The 19863-nt window shown below is 39.0% G+C and overlaps 1 protein-coding gene across 1 annotated transcript in view; it reads left to right on the forward strand.

The window, feature by feature from the left end:
• The first annotated feature begins 3584 nt into the window (after positions 1–3584).
• Positions 3585–19863, forward strand: part of JAG2 (jagged 2) — a 42095-nt gene continuing 25816 nt past the window's right edge. The window contains exons 1-3 of the mRNA XM_010158288.1: positions 3585–3636; positions 10175–10429; positions 11427–11487. Of these exons, the coding sequence (XP_010156590.1) occupies positions 10213–10429; positions 11427–11487 (278 nt within the window). The 5' untranslated portion in view covers positions 3585–3636; positions 10175–10212. The remainder of the gene's footprint in view (positions 3637–10174; positions 10430–11426; positions 11488–19863) is intronic.

Below are 19863 nucleotides of genomic sequence, written 5' to 3' on the forward strand. Positions count from 1 at the left end.
TGTATGGATATGAAAACCACTACTAATAAATGCTTTTCATAGTCAAATGCTTCCAGTAGTTGAGCAAAAACTGGAAAGCTCAGTGCAGCGTACTGCACGGATGTGTCTTTGTAAGCTTTCAGCTGTTTTAAAGTGAAGTGCAAAATTTGAAAGAATTTAAGCAGATTCAGTGCAAGATTTTTATACATGCCGTGGTGGGGAGAAGGGTTTTTTGAACCAGTAGATTGAGGATCCGTTTCCTGGTTTGAGATGTAGTAATTGTAACATGATGATCCATCACACCACTGTGGAGAGGAATTCCTCTTTAGTTACTGGCTGCCTGTAGGTGAGGAAGAGATGACAAGTTGGGTTGGTAACCTTAACTGTTTTCACTTAGAGGTAGGATAGCCAAAAATCAGTCTATCTTCTGGTTACATTGTTACTATGCCTGTTAGGGGGGGTTTTGAAGGGTGACTGTGTAAACTGTCAGTAGAAAGCAGGAAGTTGCATGACTGAGAACTGTCCTAGCTGAAGCTGGCTTTCCAGTAAGTGTGCATTTGTCTATCAATGCTGTTTTCTGTTTGAATAGCATCTCTAATCTCCTACAGGTGGGACTCTAAGCCTTCCTAAAATGTTACACTCTGTGCTTGCTCATGTGTAAACGGCAAAGTGCTTGCCTGTTAGCCCAGAAGTAGACATGGGGAAACTGAGGTATGGGATGCTAGTCAGTGAAGGGATTTAGTATTGTTGGTCTTGTCTTTGTATATGTTCTTCAGGCTTCTTATACATGGGCTTATATTTCTTGATGGCCACCTGTGTCAGGAGGGTAAAAGCAAATGCTTTAAATCCAGCCTGGGCAGCCCAGGGCTTGCTGAGCCTGGGCTGGGCCTTGCCTTGCCTGCTGGCATGAGGCAGCACGAGCTGGATGGGCTGCAGAGGTCACTTTTTGGCCAGAAATTCAGTTTTTCCACATCTTGGAAAAAGAGCTGTGCATCCAGTCATAGTTGCTTGTAATGTGGTATTAACCTTTTGTAAGGTAGTAGAGGAATATTTTTCAACTCCAGAAGTCTGTGTCAGCTTAGATGGTTAGGTTTACCATTGGAGCTATGGGACTCCTTATTTTAAGATGATTCAAATTGGTAGAATGCCTCTTTATGCCCATTTATACTTTCCAGTATGCTGGAACAGTGCATTGCGTGGAGCTCTCTTTACCCACAAAAATTCCCTAACATCCTAGGCCAATACACAAATTTTCTTTCAAATGGAATGATGGGAAGGCATAGTTGACTGATCTCTTTGCTAAGACAGCAAGTCCAGCTTAAATGTTTTTCTTCCTCAGCCTGTGTGGGCAGTCAGATGCAACAGCCAATTTGCAGTAGGAAAGGCCAGAACTTACATAAGATGAATAAGTGGACATCTGGAAGCACTTGAGCATTATTTTGTACTTCTAATACAAATCAGTGGGACACAGGAAAGCTGAGGGATATGTTAGAAGATAAATTGTTAAAATCAGTGGAGGTAGATAACAGCTTTGGATCATGCACTGATTTGCAGAATTGTGCCTAAGTTAACGCTTCTAATTTTGAGCCGAAATGATGAGACTTGCAATTGCCAGAAGATAATGTTAGGGCAATACTATACAGTGCTTATTTTCTGATACTATTCACTTTACATTTTTCAGGTAGCAGTTTTAGGAGAGTGGTGGCAGGTAGTGTTTTCAGAATACGGTAGGATCCTATCCTGCTTCCCTAAATGCTGAGACTGGAGGGCAGAGGATAGCAGAGAGTTGGAGGGTAAACCGACTGAAGTGCTCCACTAAGATTTGCGTTCAAAAAATTAGTGGAGTTTGGCTGTGCTAGACTGTCACAGCTCAGAAGTAAGGCTTTTAATGTCTCAGCTGATCTCCATGGGTTGTCCTTTCCCAAAGGCAGTTCAAGCCTAAGTATGCCTCTGTCCATTGTAGTCACTGAGCTTCCTTTTTCCCTCCTTCCTTGAGTGCAGTCTACCTACCACTAAACCTTTATTTGTTTCAGTGGTGCAAAATCTTCCCTAGTGTATGTGTGAAGGCTGAAAGTATAGAAAAAAACATTTTTCAAGGGCACAGCTTGTAGTTGATGTTTGTGTAACTAAATAGTGAATAGAAAAATATACACTCAGTTAAGTAAGTCTCTGAGTAGACTGATCCCTTCATAGTCATGAGGGACCTCAGGCAGAGCCCTTCTGCTTAGGGTACTGCACTAATCTGTTGTCTTGTTGCTGCTCTTGTTCTAAAACACATAGATTTTGGTGTTATGATCAACCCTTCTTGATGAGGAGGTGAGTGGCTTACAGAGCACTTAACGAGGTTATTGCCAAGTAAAAATGTACATCTCTTGATGTAACAATAGAAAAGTCCTAAGCACTCTATGAAAGACAGCTGAATTTTTACATGATTCTCCTCCTAAGACAGCACTATTAAATTCTTGGCTGAATGTCCCCAGGTCTGTGTAAATTCATAGATTGTTAGCCTGTGAATTCTGCACATGTTAAGGCTTGGCTCTGCTGTGTTTAATGAGCTTCAGGTTTTGGTGTGGCTTGTCTCTAAGCAAAGATGTATATATGAGGATTTTAGGGTAGTGGTGAAATAACTCTTTCTGTTCTTGGAGGTGTTTTTTCTTTGGTTTTAAATGTATGTGAGAATCTCAGTGTTAATGTGGACAAGTTGGAAACTGTCAGAGCTGAAGGATTTGACAACTACTCTTGTTGAACTCAAACCAGGTACACGTTACATGTATGTATAAGGTAGGTTTTTCCTAAATAAGTATTTGAATATCAACATCTGACCTACATATTTGGTCATAAACCCAAGAAAAATGCCTGAAACCTTGTTTTAGTGAAGTAAAGCCTTTATGTGTTTTTTTCCAAATTTATTTTAAAATTATCTGACATCATGCTTTTTCCTCTTTCCTCAGCAGAAAGTATACTACCAACTGTGCTTCCTCCAACAGTTTTTCTGCTATCTTCTGCAGGTCCATGTTTCACACTACTCCTCTCATGAGAAAGGTCTAAATTCTTGATAGCTGCTGGGTGTTTTTTTTGTGTGTTTCTTCTTTAGATATGTTTTTCTAAAAAAACACCAAACAGACCTGTTCTATAAACTGACCTTTCATGCTCTTCCTAAAGGATGGCTCTGATTTTTACGCCTCCAATCTTTTTTTTTTTTGTCTGGAGTTGCTGAAGTCTTAAATACCCTAGTTGTTTCCTAATGTTCAGAATCCCTCACTTCATTCAAACCTTTTAGGGCTACTTCTGAAAAGGATTTTTTGGCTAAGCAAAGCTGAGACTTAGATGCAGTGCGAGGAGAACAGTAATAATTCAATCCTTGGTGTGTGTGGGGGAATGTGGGGTTTTTTCCTTTGCTGTTAGCATCATTTGCCCCACAACTTTTAATGCGGTTATTTCCTGCTTTTGAGAAGGTGCCTTCAAGGGATTTCACGTGACAGTGGAGAAGTGAAATTTTTAACTGCTTTCTTGTAGCAGTAATATCTGCTTATTCCAAACCAATGTTTGGTGTGTAACAGTGTTTTTTACTACTATCTAACTGGTTTCTTGTTTCTTTTCAGAGATCATTCACGTTAATAATAGAAGCATGGGATTGGGATAATGATACAAAAGCTGGTGAGTATTTATGTAAAACTTGCTGTATGTGCACAGATTGGTGAGGGGGGGAAATGGTATGCTGCTGCAATTAGCTGTGCCTCCAAATCAGCCTGAATGCAAGCCTGCCATCTAAGTAAAGGGCATGTACAAATCCAAGCAGTGAATATTGGGTTAGGAACTATGAAAAAATTATTGCAAAGAAAAAGAATGGACAGTAGTGAGTGAAGGTTGTAATACATGGCCCTTAATATTTAGCTCTAAAAATTTTAAAATCATGGTAGACCTGTTTTTTTTGAAGAGGAAATGAGTCTGTGCTGTATAGTTGCACTTTGAATTCTCCTTGGTTTACCTATAACCATGTTGTGCAATACTTCTCATGTTTAGATAAACAAATAAGCATTCTTGCTCCCCATAAAGAAACCATGCTCGGTGGTTTTAATGAAAGTCTTCTAAATCATGATATGATTCCTTCTGTTTGTTTCTCCTCAAGTACTGAAAGTTACCTTGTATTTCTGGTCTGTAAATACTAATGTTCAGTATAAGAGCAGGACTATTGATCTGAAGGAAAAACAAGATGATTGTATACATACTTCAAAAACATATGAAAGTGCTGGTTGCTGTATTGCTGCTAAAGTAGGACTCCAACTTGAACCTACTCTTTGATAATTGTTCACAAACCTGTCTTAAAATAACCAATGTTTTTGGCTACAAGTGTTAGTGAACTTCAGACTTCCATTGTGGTTAATGATGGACTATTTAATCTTGCCTGGGATCAATATAGAGGAAGCTAAGTGCTTGGACACTAAGATAGCAAAGGTGTATGTCCCAAATCATCATCAGTTTGTAATTATAGGTTCCATTCTCTGCTGTTTCCCTGACCATCCTTATTAAGATTCATCAAGCACAAAAAATTGGCAAAGCTCATTTGACATTAATGCTGTGTTAGAGTTTCAGGGTCCTTCTTTTTCTTGAAGATTTAGATCAATCACACTTAACACTTTCCTGACAGACTTTCCTAACTTAGAGATTTTCCTAACATGCTTTGTCCCCAGTGATAGACAAAGTTATGATTTTGTAGTTTGCTCCTGAGTACTCACTGTGTTAGGCTCAAGCTTCTCTTGTCTTGTTGTTTAACAGCTCCTTCAACCTTTTCTGGTAGGTATGTTTTCTTTGATCTCTGGTAATTCATATTGCTGCAACCCTTCAGCTAGTCCACAGCCTTCTTGAATGGCACTTCTCAAAGCTGGACATGGTATTCAGAATGAGATCTTGTGTGCTGAGCAGACTAAGCCTGAATCTTGAATAAGGTTAGATTATCATACATAGCAGCAGATTGGAAGACTCCTCTTTGAATGCTTTGTTTAAAAAGTACTACATGAAGTTAATTCCTTTTAAATAGTTTTCAGTTTGGGAATAACTTACCTAGGGGCAGCTAATACAGAAAATATTTATGCCCTAGTTCTAGGTGACAGATCAGCCCCGGAGTTGGTGTGGATGGGGGTGAACATGGAGCCTATCCTGCAAAACCAGATCTGTATGCATTCAAGTGCTGAATTATGTTTTTTAATAAGCTATCTAATAAATAATGCTCCTCTAACTTGCTGTGTTGTCTTAGAATCTGCAGAATCCTCTTGCAAATCTGTAGCTTTCAAATCCAGGTCTTCTAAAATACACTTAAGGGGACAATCACTTTAAGTTTGTGTTGTCTTTCTTATACCTCTTAGTTTTTTTAACTTGCTCTAACAAATATTTTTATTTGCATTCATGTCATATAAGACATATATTCATATAAATGTAGTGTCTTTTGGAGACCCAGTGGGCCATCTTCTTAACAGTTTCCATGAACTACAGGAGTCTATATGAAGTGTCAGATTATAGTTTAGATCTCTTGAGAAACTGCTAATGGAAGGTGAGCTTCCCTTTAATACAGGCTACCAGGGGAGTGCTGTTTGCTGTATTGCATTTGAAGGTTAGAAGGCTGGTCATGTGAATTTAGGAAGCCTTTCTTGGCCTATGGTTTGGCAGAAGACTACCTAAATGCTTGTCTTAGTTAACTGTTTCTGTAGTCTGTTTACTGCTTCCATGATAGAGATCTGTTGCTTTGCCATGCTGCAGTTTAGACTTGCATATTAGATTTCTAAGGCGAATTCCTTAATGCTGAAGTTTTTTTTTTTCTTTTTTGGAATGGTGTTGGCAGGGAATCCTGCAGTAGCTTGTCTTGTGAATCTGTCAAGATGCAAAGACACTCCCCATGCATTTCTGCAAGGACTGCTGAACTGCCAAAGAGGGACAGATCAATAAAAAATCCTATGTATGAGAATAGGAAAAGGAATATGGCAACTCCTCCAGAGAAAAGATAAACAATATCTGTGTCCTGGAGGGGTGAAAAGAATCTGTGGAAAGCTAGACTCCCTATCATAGCCTGAACATGGAGCTGATCTCTGACTCAGGTTACATGTGTCTTCTGTTGCTACTGTAAGAAAGATTAATCAAAGTAATTACCAGAGTCTGTTTATAAACTGATGAATTAGTTCCAAAGTCAGGTTTTGCTTTCCTTTAATGACTAAGGCTGAAAGTTAAATGCAGGTGCTCTGTTCCTGCTTGGACTTTCAGGTGGGTATTTAGTTAAAAAAAAAAGGCACCAAAGAAATGAAAACCAAAACCTGTGAAGAGGGATTTCCAGTGAGCAATGTGAAGCTTTTATAATAGTTGTCATTCTTCCATCCTTCTGGTGTCATGGAGTCCTGTATTCTTTCTTGCACCCATCAGAAATAAGGCAAGGGTACTCAAAGCAGATCTGAAGTACCATCTCAACACAAGTTTGACAGGACAAATGTTTCCCCAGTACTTACCTCAAAACTACAGACTTAAGAGGGACTTCCAAATCCTGATTCCTGAACTACTACTGAACTCTCTTCCTTCTTAGTGCAGCAGTGGTGGCTTGGAGGGAAGCTTGTGGCAATATAGTACTCACCACTTGCTTTGAGGGAAGGGGGAGAGGAAACTGCCTTAGATACAAAGTCATTGTAAAGGGTCTCTTGTCTATCATCTGTCACAGCAGTTTCTGCTGCTTTCCAGGAAAACTGTTTCACTTGGCAAATTTCTAGTCATATAGCAGAGGTCTTGGCAACTAAGACATGGCATCTGCATGTGCAAAGTCACTTGCCATTTGACTACATGTTGACTGCAGGGATGCAGTGAGTGCCTTCCTCTTTCATGTTAGTGTGTAGGAGACTAAGCTGTCCTTGTGGCTTTTTGAAGTGGTTACTTGAAGGCTGAAGACAAGGTAGTTCCTGAGAAGGGCACCTCCTGTTCCTTGAAGTTCTTCTGCTGCTGTGTCTGTTTCCTTGAAAACAGCTACCAGCATCACCTTTTATATTGCCTGTAACTAGCTCGTTGGGAATGTCTGACCTCTGCTAACAGTGTGTTGATGAGCAGTGTTCTTATTTAAGCACAGTCATGCCTCCTGATTGCACAATTAGTTAAATGCTCTTCAGGTAAGGACTCCTCTTCTGAAAATCAGATGCTAATTAAAGAACCACCTTTTAGCCATCATCTCCTTCTATGCAAACATCTGTGCCACTGTCTGCATTGCTAGTGTAACTTGTAGACAACTTCTTTGTAACCAAGAAAAGCCCCATTGCTTCTGATGTGGGCATGGGGGGAGGTTAGTGTATGCTGCCTTTTTGACCAATAACCAAATTCAGTTATGCAGCTAATTGTCTTTACTGAGGGTTGAAAGTAATGTGTGTGAGTTCCTAAGGTGAATTTTATGGTAAATGAGGTGCGGAGAGCAAACTTGTGTCAAATGTGAGAGACACTATCTTCAGAACCACTTTGACATTGTGGAGAAGGAAAAGGAACCTTGACAAACATGTTCTTCCTTGCAATTACAGATCTCTTTGGAAGATACACCTTTTACTTGGGATCAGTTTTAAATTTTGACGTAAAGCACAATTCTCATACTCTGATACTGAAGAACTTGGTATTAGAAGCTAAATGACTTGGAGCTGATTTCCTGATGCCTTTTGTGGTTCAGGGTAAATTATTTGGTTTGCATATTTAGGCTGTTTAGCCCTACTTTTACTGATATAAGTTACAGGAAAAGCTCTTAAGACTCAGAATACCTTCTTCAGAGGAGTCTGTGAATATTAAATTTTTTCCAAAAAAGAAAAGTGCCATTGGCTTATTTCCCCTGTTCTTGACCCCAGGTATTAGGAGGACAGTTCTGCATATTGGTATTTGCAATAGCTGTAATACTTGTTCCAGTTTAACTGTCTGATGAATCTGCATTAGCCTGAAGATGCTTGATAAGATTTTAATTGTATAAGCCACCTTAATCTCAGGACCTGTTCTTCGGTCCATCTGATGCATTTTGAGGAAACACTTTTATAGCAGTGGCTGTTGTAGCCATTTTTAATGAGTTTGCATTGCTTATAGCTGGGAAATAGCTCTAATGCATATTTGCTATTTGTTCAAATTCTTTGACCATCCCATGATTCAGCATTTTTCCTTTATAGTTTTTCATCAAGGCTTTCAGATCAATAGTCATTAGAGAAGAATAAGATGACGAAAGGATGTTGAATCTAATCATGAGGCTTTTAATGGTGACAGATGCTACCATAGATATCCTGTTCAATCAAAAATAAAACACAGGCAGGTTTCTTGACTACTCTTAGGCTGACCACATGCTGCTGGATGACAGGAGTTCATGTATAAGAACTTGAGAGCTAAAGAACAGGGGTAGAGTTCAGTTTTGTCTATCCATGAAATGTTTTATGCAGACTAGTCCAGGCAAGCATCAATTGTAGCCTATACATGGCAGTACCACTCTTAATGTTAAAGCAGAGAGATACTGAGTCATTAATTGTAAAGCCTTTCAGTGCTTAATTAAAACAGCTCTTTTAAATTCAATGTTCCTTAATTTTAAAAGGAAATATTTTTATGGTAGAAGCAAAATCGAAAAAAAGTTAAGATAAAATATATTGCAAAGCCCACTACTTCTGTAACTTTTCTTTTAATGTTGGAGTGACTGAAAGTTGTCACTGGAGTCCTTTTACATGCTGAGGGGGAAGAAGTGCAGTTTTGGTAATAAAAGCATAGGATCTCTCTATACTGTCAATAACTTCCTAGGTGAGAAACAGTCACTCTTTTTGTTTTAATTACTAAACTGATTGGGTTAATGAGTTCTAGAAAGTAAGTAGGTGAAATGTTTGCTGAAAGTAATAGCTCAGTATTTCTTGGTACCAGTTTGGTGTGGTTTATATTAATAACCTGTAGCTCAGGTTTTATCTCTCTATCATTACAGCCTTTTTCTGTGTGCATGTTTTTGGTTCTTTATTCTGTTTTTAAAGAATCTTTATTTAAAGAAAATAGTGCCAGCTCAGAGCTTTAGCATCTATTACAGCTGTTTCATAAATGGGTGGTGAAATTCATGTATACAACTAAAGCGTCTATACCTTCTTCTGGTCAGTGCTTGGAGTTCCAGCTGCAGCTTAAAGGGTCAGTTAGAAAAACTGACAGTAGGATGTTACTAGATTTGAACTGTGAGAACACTTGAACTCTTAGCACTGGGGTTGCTTGCTGTCTACCTGTGCCCTTACCATGCTTTGCTTATTCTTAACATTTACCAAAGCAATTGTATAACTTCATTGTATTGACTATACTTGCATCTCCTGGTACAGAAGGTTCTATACCAAGAGTAAAATAGATGTTCATATAAAGGAAAGTACTTTCTGTTGGCTGTTCCATAATCTTATATCCTAGAATCCTCTTGTCCCATGTGACAGCTAGTACTTTGTGCAGGTTTGGTCTCTGTTAATGGAGCCTGGCAGACAGCAGGACTGCTGCTGTCTGTGAGGGCAAGGCAGGATGCTTATAGAGTGTATAGCAACACTGATCATGATTACCAGTAGTTCCACTGGGGATAAATAGGATACAGACTTAAGACTGGTTCCTTGACAATCCTGGGTTCACTTGTATGTTTCTTAAGATGAACAAATTGCTTCTTAAACATGTTCTGTCTTTTACTGTGGAGAGAATGATAAAATGGAAAAAAGCCAGCTGATGTACATAATGCAAGCCTACTGGAGCTTTTACTATTGCTTAGTAATTTTGCAACAAATTGAGTATGTGTTGGTTTATGTTTCAAGTTAAACTTGCACCAGAGAATTTTAATCTCTCAGCTACTGGGTTATGCAGTTTGTGCAATTTCAGTAAGAACAAAAAGGAGGCAAAAACGCGCCTCAAATCAAGATAAAGCTGCTGGTTGTCAGTGTGTGGGTGTGGTATGTTTGGCTGCCTTGAAAAATAAGCTATTTCCTATGGATTATGTTCCAGGGTTTTTTAATATTTCCTTTGGGATGCCTTTTTAAATTGGCCTTCCTGTAATGAACTTTTCAAGGCAAAGGAAAATTCAGTTATATTCAGAAAATTCAGATCTTTATCATCTTAACATTTTCTTTACTAGGTTTTCTCTTAACCTACTGAATACTTTTGATTTGAATTTATATGCTCCTCTGCACTATCAAACTGAATTGTTGAATTTTTTTAAAAGGTGAAGACTTGTTAATAGAACGAGTGGCACATGCTGGCATGATCAACCCAGAAGATCGATGGAAGACACTACAGTTTAATGGTCCTGTTGCCCATTTTGAAGTACAAATAAGAGTGAAGTGTGATGAAAATTACTACAGTGCCCTGTGCAATAAATTTTGCGGCCCTCGAGATGATTTTGTTGGTCACTACACATGTGATCAAAATGGAAACAAAGCCTGCATGGAAGGTTGGATGGGAGAAGAATGTAAACAAGGTATTGTCCGCTTCATTTCAGATTAAGCTTAATGTATATATAATAGGTATAAACTATAGCTGGTATTTCTGTGGTGTTGGTGCTGTAGCATATTAACACATACAGACTTTGTCCTATGAATGCAAATCTTTGAAAAAACATCCTCTGAGGAGTGGAGCCCAGGGCAGGATACACTGATTGTGGTGTGTGTTATGAGGGCTACACAACAAATTTGGGATTCAAAACAGTGAAACATCTTTCTGCTAATTAACTTTATTCAATGGTGGTGTTTACTTCAAAGCAAAATGATGTATTATATCTGTTTAATGTAAGATTTTATTACAGAATCAGTAAGACTGTAGTCTTTAATCCTGTAAAAACGCCCTTCTAACACTATTTTTGCAAATGAAAAGGTTTCAAGTGTGATGTATGCAAAGCTGAAAGCTTTTTAATAGCTCTTAATGTGAACAGAAATTCAAGTGTAGTCATCCTTTTTAATGTACCACTCAATCAAATCTCTTTGCGTTTTGCCTTCAGTTTCAGTGAGTAATTAGTGCTGAAATTACTTGACATCATAGTCCTCTTTCTGTTGAGGGCTTCTTGTTTTTGTTTTCTGTTCCTTTTCAGTAAAAAGCCTGTTAATGAGGGGAGACCATTTTTTAGGGCTTACTCAAGGTCATGTGTATCTTTCAAAGCTTGGGTTTTCCAGTCTAATGTTAGGTTAAAAAAAGCCAAACAACAAAATGTTTTGTTGCTGACACTCTTGCTGCAAACCTATTTGGTAGCAACTTTTTCAAGGAGTTACAACTGTTTATGAAAAATAAAGTGATGGGGTTGTGTTCTGTAAAATAGCTAGCTGGAAGCAACAACTGTTGGAGCATGGCAGAAAACAGCCTACTTTGAGCCATTTTCTTGCTCAGGCAAAGACAGAAGCCCAAGCTGAGCAGATGCAGGTTGAGGCTGTGCTAATGGATACCTAGCTGCCCACACTGATGCCTAACCCTTTTTCTATTTCCAGCTGTATGTAAACAAGGATGTAATTTGCTCCATGGGGGTTGCAGTACACCTGGGGAATGCAAGTAAGTCTGCATGCTTGAGTATCTTTTTTTTTGAGTACTGATCTTTCTAGTATTTTCTGTGTAAGTTGGAACTTCTATAAATTCTACTTTGTATGGAGGTCTTTTTTTTTTTCCCCCAGTTTAAAAACATGGATGGAAATAGATCTGGAGTAGATTTCACATGTGCAAGAACTGCATATACTTTATATTGTTTTGCAATCCTATCTTATTTTTTGCTCCTATAGGACTGGACAGATTTGTTTCATGTCATCCAAAAATATGCCTTTATCAAATGAGAACAATCTTTTTCTTTTCAAAATCGTTAGGAGCTTTGATCTTCATGTACTATTTGTTCCTCTGAAATAAAGGGAGAACTTCCTCATTGGACTATTAGGACAAGGAAATGCTCACAGTGCTGGAACACTCAATATATATATTTGATCACAAAATTTAGTAAACTCAACTTTTCCAGGAAAAAAATGGGTGGTTTTGGTAGTAATGAGGAGAGAAGAGGAGCAACACCATTGTAAACTTTCTAGTCCGAGTGAATGTTTTGGTTCCTAAATCCAAGAGAACAGTCTGAAATGTTCTCAACTGTGAAGCCCAATTAGCATCTGTAGTAGCAGGAGTTGATTGGTCCCTTGTAAAAGTTCAGGCATCCAACACAGTAGGTCAAGGGAAAATGGGTGTTATTTTTACATTGGCCATTGGGAAACGGGACAGATCTACTTGAAAGTTTGGGGTCCTGTGTAAGTCATTGAGTTTTGTGGTCAGAGCTGTATGCATCACGGTAAGAGTGGCTATATGAAGTGGTTCCTTTGTAAGGTGTATTGAATCTGCTTGCTTGGCATCATGTGAAACTGAACTGGCTGACAGAACCTCTGAGAGCTGACAAATACCACTTGTGGCAAGCTGTGATAGTTTAAGGCAATTCTGCTTCATCTTCCTGCTAGTAACCAATACAAACGTCACAGGAGGGGCAGAAATAGGAGCAGGTTGCTCAGCTTTGCTGGGGTTGAAGTCCCAGTTTGAGCTGTGGCAGCTGATGTGCAATCAAGTCCTGTCCTGCTGGAGACCCTGAAGTTTCTGTCACTGGGGTATGGCAGATAACAAAGTAATCCTAAATCATTGTACTACAGAGTGGTTTCTTACCAGCCTGAAACTGCCATCAGATGCTGCTGACATGCAGAAGATCTGATATGTAGTAGCTCTCAAATCTGATTGAAAACTGTAAATTCCAGCGTACGAAGAGCAGTGTTTCAGTGCATGTGCAATTTGACTTCTGATTAACTATAAAGCCTCCTTTAAAAATTTTTTTCAAGGCAGATATTTAACTAATGGCTTCATTTTCGTAAGAAAAAATGTTTCTGTATAGTGTTATTTGGGATCTTTTAATATCATTAATTATTTTGTGTGCGATTTCCTGTATTGTCTGTTCCTACTGCTGTTAGTGATATTTTTAGGTTACAAGTAGAGATTGTGGTTGAGAGTTGGGCCAGTATCACTTCTGCCTGAGTAAGAAGTACTCCTTCCCTTGAGCCTTTGAAGAACACTATTTTTGCCTTGAGAACCTACTCTAATGAATTTTCATTCATGTAAGGGTTTCTGGAGCCCTGTAGGTATCAAAGGAGTGCCCTAGGAGCTTGTGAATGTTTGCTTTTTGAGTGCAAGGAGCCTTTCAGTAACACTGAAAAAGCAAGGGGCTTAAGCAAATGCAGAACAGTACCCTTGCTGGGGGGATGTGAGGGGGTGGTGCAGTTCACTACTTGGGTTTCATTTCTCTGTGATACCAGCTGTATCTGGGAAAACAGAAGCTGGAGAGAAGGAAGGTTTGAAGAAGCAAACACAAAACCTTTGAATATGGGAGCTGGGTGGTTATGGTACCTACTTTTTTTAAGGTATCTGTCAATGGGTAGTCTCATACAAGCAAAGCCATTTCCTTTCAGTGTCACTGACATGGAGTAGCATCTAATGTTGTCAGTCGGGGTGTCCCCTTCCAACCTGGCCAGCTAAACAAAGCTCACCAAAATAACATCGAGTCCCTTGAAGGACTGACTAGAAATATCACTGTTTTGTGGATGGATCCTTCCATTTTAAAGTATGGAGGGAAGGAATAAGGAACTGTAATGTTTCAGGTGGATTATATGCCATTTGCTTTGTTTCTTAATGCCTGTCTGCTGAAGGGATAGATCTGAGCAGCAGGTGGAAGGAAAACAATGGCCTTTACATATGGCCACTCTATTTCCAGTATTGCAGAAGGTTCCTGGCTATCTCTTTAAATATGATTTGGTAGCTTGAGCTTGTTCATACAGATATCTTTAGCTGGTATTCTGTAATAGTTATTAGGCTACATTTCCAATGTTGCTTAACCCAAATGGATAATACCTTCTGTAGAAAAATGATGCTGAACTAAAAATAAGCAAGGCTTACAGACATGACCTTTATCTTCAGCAGTACAAAGGAAGCTATTATTTAAAAGAAACTGTTTGGTGCTATTGAATTATAATCTAGATTCCTTCTTCCTGGTTTTTGGACAGTTGCCACCGTCATTTAACAGGTGAAAACAATGTCCTTTTTTAATTCAGAAAGAAAATGAAAATGTGAGAAAAACATGGGTGTGAAATGTATGGAAATCTACTGGTGCCAGGAGCTACTTGGTTGCCAAAATCTGTAGTGGCACTTATAAATAGAAAAGTTGGAAAACAGTTTCCATCTTTTGACTTGTAGGAACATGCAAGTAACTTAAGCAATGGCTCTGAGGCTTCAGCCTAACTCATATCAAGGATCTACCTTCCATGCTTTGATGTTCTGAAGTAAATTAGAGCTGTTCTTGGATTAAATGTTACGCTAAAACCAGATCTCAAGTGACAGTGAACTGTTAACAAAGGCTATGCCATTAGCAGTAAGTGTACATCATATGTTGGGCAAGTTCATGTACACCCTGTATGGTGTTGTGAAGTTTTCCACTTCTTTTCTTGAGCTTTCATCAAAGAAATGGAAAACAAGTAGGGGATGACCTGATGTCTCAAAATGACCTGATGTGGGAAATGATTTTGTGGTATGCTTGGGTCTAGGTGACAGGTCTTTGTCATTGTGGAGGCAGTTCAGAAACATTAATGATTTACTAAATAATGAGGAAAATTACAACATTGAGTAAAACAAATGCAATGTGGCTGGATCTTTCAAAGATGGGAAATTGCAGTTGTCTTAAAGTAAAATAATTAAAAAAAAAAAAAAACAAAACCGAATGGCAAAACCAACTTATATCCATGTCTGGGCTCAAAGTGTTTGGCCACTAACATCTCTTCTATCCATTGAATTCACCAGCCCAAAGTAGTAGGAAAGATTGTCAAAGAAACAACACTGCCAAGCCATGACGATGGGTGTTTTTTTGTATGGTTTTTCTGTCATTTGAAGTACTCAGTTGAACTCCATTAAACTGTCTACAGAAGAATGAAGTTTGATCTAATGGCTTATAACTGGCTTAGGCTCAATCAACTTACACAGTTATCAGAGTGGATATAGAGAAGCCACAACTGACAGGCCCCTTCCTTGATTAAAACTGCTGACTTGAGTATGTTTGGTACTACTTGTAAACTGTCAGTAGGCTTAACAGTTTAATCTTTCACTTCCTTGAGATCCAGAGTGGTATGGGTTTGGCAGAAGTCCAGATATTCCTCATATCTGGGCTACATTGTCATATTCCTGACAGGATGATGGTACTTTCAGAAGTCATTCAAAGGCAACAGGAAAAGTAGAAAGAATGAATTTCTCTTCCAAAGCAAAACAAAGGGGTCAAATCCCTAACACTGCTCAGCTTGTGTTCAGCTTCTGGAGCTATGACAGGACCTAGGTCATACCCTGGGAAATGCAAGTCTGTCTTCACATAGCTGTGGTACAAGAATTTCTTTAGAATGTGTATACTAACTGAAATGAATTAGAAATGGGATCATTAATAGTACTTTAACGTAAATTCATGCAAGGTGAACAAAGCAAGCATACAGTTTTTAAAACGTTTTGAGTAAACTGTTTAATCAGTGTGCTTTGAATTGTCTTGCTCTAGAATTATGTTTTAAACTACATGTGGCAAAAATCTGGTCCTAAATGCTGGTGACTTTGTTTTTATTTAATCACAAACCTTGTGTTTGTCCTGTTGAAACAAACTTCTCGAACTTCTGGTCCAGTTGCATGCCTTTTGCAGTGCTGTATTCCACTTCAGTGCTGCTTGTGAGACTGATTTCTTGTGTTCAGCAGTGCCTGCAGGTGCTGCATGCCTCTCCCAAGTGGTTTTGCTCCTTTAACGTCACTAAAAGGGCTAGAACTTCCTCAACTATTATTCTGTACCTCTTTTTACAGAGATGTGGGAACAAAAGGCTGAGTTGCAAAGTGAGCTACAGCTGCCTGGAGTTCTGGGATGTAATAGTGTTCTAGAGATCCCTTGTTAAATGTTAATGGCTTGCACAGTCTTCCTATCCTTTTCAGCTGGAGGCCTACCAATGTTGCTAATCTCTTGCTTGTGTTTTCATGAGTTGGGTGGGTAACATGATTAACATCAACACTTGGGAACTCTGCCTAAACTTTTACAAGAGTCCAGCAGCACTTCTTGTTTTAAACTCATGCTTGGGTACAAGGAGATCTGGTGAGGCATCTCAAAGCTGGTTGTTACTGAAAGACTGCAGAGGACTAACGGAAGATCTTAGACTGAAATAAGAAGGAAATACAATGCCTGCTTCTAAAATTTGGGAGAAGGTAAGAGATGGGGAACTTCCATACTACCTAGATCTGGTAGAGATCTCAAAAGAACTCTGAAACAGGTACACCATTTCTAAACATCTAGAAAATACTTACAGATGAGACTTGCTAACCAGGACTTGTCAAGAGCAGGTCTAAACAATACGGTTTCCTTCCACAATTCTTCCTGAATGGAATTGAGTCCTCTCATAAGCTCTCAAACTGGGAGAAATCTCTTATAAGCTGCTCTGAATGCTAAGCTAAAGTGTTGTTTGAGCAGTGTGCCAGATGCTGTGGCATCAGACTACTTCAATTCCTGCAACTTGGACCAGCTGTGGTCCCTAAAGAGCATAGGGCTGTTGTTTGGCCCTGCAGACCTGGACGTCATCTCCTATCTGCTCTTTTATGCAGAGTATCGTATCACAGCTGCATGTTTCCAAGAACTTGCAAAATGATTACACTTGTGTCTTAGCATCTAAGTTCTCTTGCCTGTTGTCATAAACCAGTATGCTTTTATTAATTTTTTTAATGTTCTAGTGGGAAACCTCCTTGGATTGTTTTTAGGGATTTCACAAATAGACATCTTAAGTTAGACAAAAAGGAATCCCATGTTTTGTTTCTTTATTGGTCAAGGAACTGAGGCACAGTCCATGCTCGCTTTTTTGGGTGGTTAGCTGATAGAAAGGCGCAGAATGTAGCCTAAAGGTGGATGCTGCTTCCATGAGAATGTGAGTGGCTGTACAGGAAGTAAAAAGGTGGTATTTTAACCTGTGTCTAGAACACTAGGTATTGCAGCCAAATTAGAACAGTAGAGTAAAGCAGTGTTGGAAACCAAATATCCACACTGAAAACACTTTTTTTTTTTTTAAATTATAGACTAGTTGTAGTCTGTTCTTGTGTTCCAACTGCAAACAGGCATTCAGTCCATGTTAGGTGTGCTCCTGGCATACGTTGTCTTACATCACCTTTGTTTAACCTAAGAGGGATCCAATTCCTTCTGTTCCGAAACAGCTCTGTGATGTGAACCAACACACCATCAACAGGAATGATCAGGCACTTAGTTCACAGCAGGAGCATGTTTTTTAATGCAAATACAGACACACCCTTAGAGCCACTTACTGCAAGTTAACTGAGCAACCTTCCTCCGTATGTTCTGGGTAAACAACTGTGAACCATTCTCCCTGTCAGCTCCTTCACAAAACTCTAAATACTGGAGTGAGAATGTTAGCTTTCAATGACTTCCTTTATGAGAAGAGAAAAAAGTTTGTAGGGAATGGTCTAAGAAGAATGCTGGTGTGAGAGGGAACAGTTGACAAGCTTTCAGGTAATTAAATTATTTGAGCTCATTAATGAGTAGCTTTTCCTTCCCTATTCACAAAACTGGAATGCCTATTTTAAAGGTAGGAAAGTGGAGAAAACGCTTCCTTGACAAACATTACTGAGTACCATACTAGCTATAACATTGAATCTGGATATCCAGAGCTGTTGGATCTCTGAACAGCTCGACCATATTGCTGCCTGCTAGGCAACAATTAATCTCTTAAAAGATTAAACAGACTTTCTTATAGTTATTTTAAGTGAATAACTAATATAAAGCTATTGTTCTGGCCTATGCAACGCCATCCTGTTCACGTCATTAGAAAATTTAGTGGTTTTCCATTTAAGAAGGATGTTTCTCCCCCACCCCTGAATGATGCATTTTGCTTCTGCTCTTAATGTCACTGTTTTGCTTCGTTTTCCTGTGTTGAGTGTTTTGGCCACAACTTCTAATTGAAATACGAGTGGGAGAAGCTCCCTCCAAAAAGCCTGTTTAAAAAATAATGTGTAAATATGGTGCGGTGATCTTTGTCTTTTGTAAGATGGGCAAGATACCAGTAAGAGGTAACCTGTGGTAATTAGAGGCTTATAACACATTGAAAATATCCTATGGAGCATATAGGCAGTTTACTTTTAGGCTCCATTTTTTTTGACCCAGACTTGAAGCAGTTTGGTTTTGATCTGATGGTTTAGGTATACTTGTGCATGAAGTGCTGACAATGTGCTGTAGCTAGATGTAGAGCAGATTTATTTAGGTACCCTCTCGTTCTCATGCATCACAAGCCTTTTTGTAAGGTTAGCCAAGTAGATTAGTGATTGGATGAGACCTGTGATACAGAGCTGCTCGGATGGACTTTCTGCACAGAAAGCTCAGGACTCAAATAATCAGGAGAATAAACCATGTGTGAAGATAGTACAAAACAATTAATGTTAACTAACTGTTGAGAACACCCTAACCTGTTATGTAACAGACATCTTCCTTTTTGATAAGGAGGAGTTAATCATGCAGGGTGCTGAGGGACTGTGGTTTACAGACCATCAGGATCTAGGTACATCTCTTTGCCTTTCTGCATCACTTCCATAACTGCTGTTTTAAATTATAACATAATATTATGGAGCTTGTAAAGTCCCACCTCCTGCCCAAAGGAGGTCTAGTTAGACTAGATTGCTCAGGGCCTTATCCTCACAAATAATGTATTTGAGCAAGATGGGATTTTTTGAACACCTTGTGCTGTCCAATTTGGAAATGCTCAATTTAAACTTATCTTTCACTAATTATAACACAAACATACTTGGATGAAAGAAAGACCAGTATCAGCTTTTTCATTATTACAACTCTTTCAGAAGAACATAGTGGAAGCATAGTTCTGTAGGGGGAACACACCACACCACACCCCCCCCATTTCATTGAACTTGACCAGTTTAACTTTTTTAATACGCCAGAAAAAGCTAAAACCCCAGATCTTCTATTTCTTTCTCCTTCTCTCACTTTTCCCCTGCTCCTGCCTCTGAGTACATAGGTATCTTTGAACTATGTGCAGTGATGGGTGTTTCTGTAGGATTTCTTAACACTAACTTCACTACTTTAAACACAATGTGTTTTATTGTAGAAGGTCTTTCTTCCTTGTCCTGGAATGTAGCTGTTTGAAGCCTCACTTTCTTACTGTAACCAAGTATATGCTACGAATTATTGTGGCTTTATCTGCTTGTCAATGACAACAGTATTTTTCCTGCACAGTTGCAGTTTCTCTAATCTTAAAACTGAAATGTTATCTAGACACTTTGCTAATGTTAACTCCTGACACCTCCCCTTCCTCCAGCCTTGTACTTAAATTCTTGTTTTCTACTGCTACCAGACTCTCATCGTAGGAAAGTGGAAGCTGTGAAGCAGGTCTGTAGAATTACCAGGATCTTTTCTGCAAGTTCTTGGTTTCAAGATAACCAGTAACTGTTCTTCTATTCCTATTTATGCTCTGTGCTAATCGGGACCTGAAGGGACATTTTGGTCTGGGAGCAGATGCCTGTACTTCAGCCTTCCATCAGGAAGTTGCTAAACTGTAACAATCTATTTATGGTAGCTTCTTTTGTACTGCTAATAACCCAGAAAGGGCTAAGATTAAGCCACCTCTGCTTTTGTTCTGCATGTGTTTGGTTTTAAAGATGGGTTAGAGCCGATGAAGTCAGCAGAAGGGAAGGACAAGGGAAGTAGGATCATGACTCCAATAAGAATTTTAGTTGTCCATTGAACAATGTTAGTTTTCATGAATTCTTTAGATTTGGTGCTTTTACATATGTGAAAAATATCGGATTGCAGAAACTTCCAACAAATCTTAATTGGTGGTGTAGGGA

Source organism: Eurypyga helias, unplaced genomic scaffold (assembly GCF_000690775.1).
Source record: "Eurypyga helias isolate BGI_N326 unplaced genomic scaffold, ASM69077v1 scaffold6589, whole genome shotgun sequence".
NCBI classification, from domain to species: domain Eukaryota; kingdom Metazoa; phylum Chordata; class Aves; order Eurypygiformes; family Eurypygidae; genus Eurypyga; species Eurypyga helias.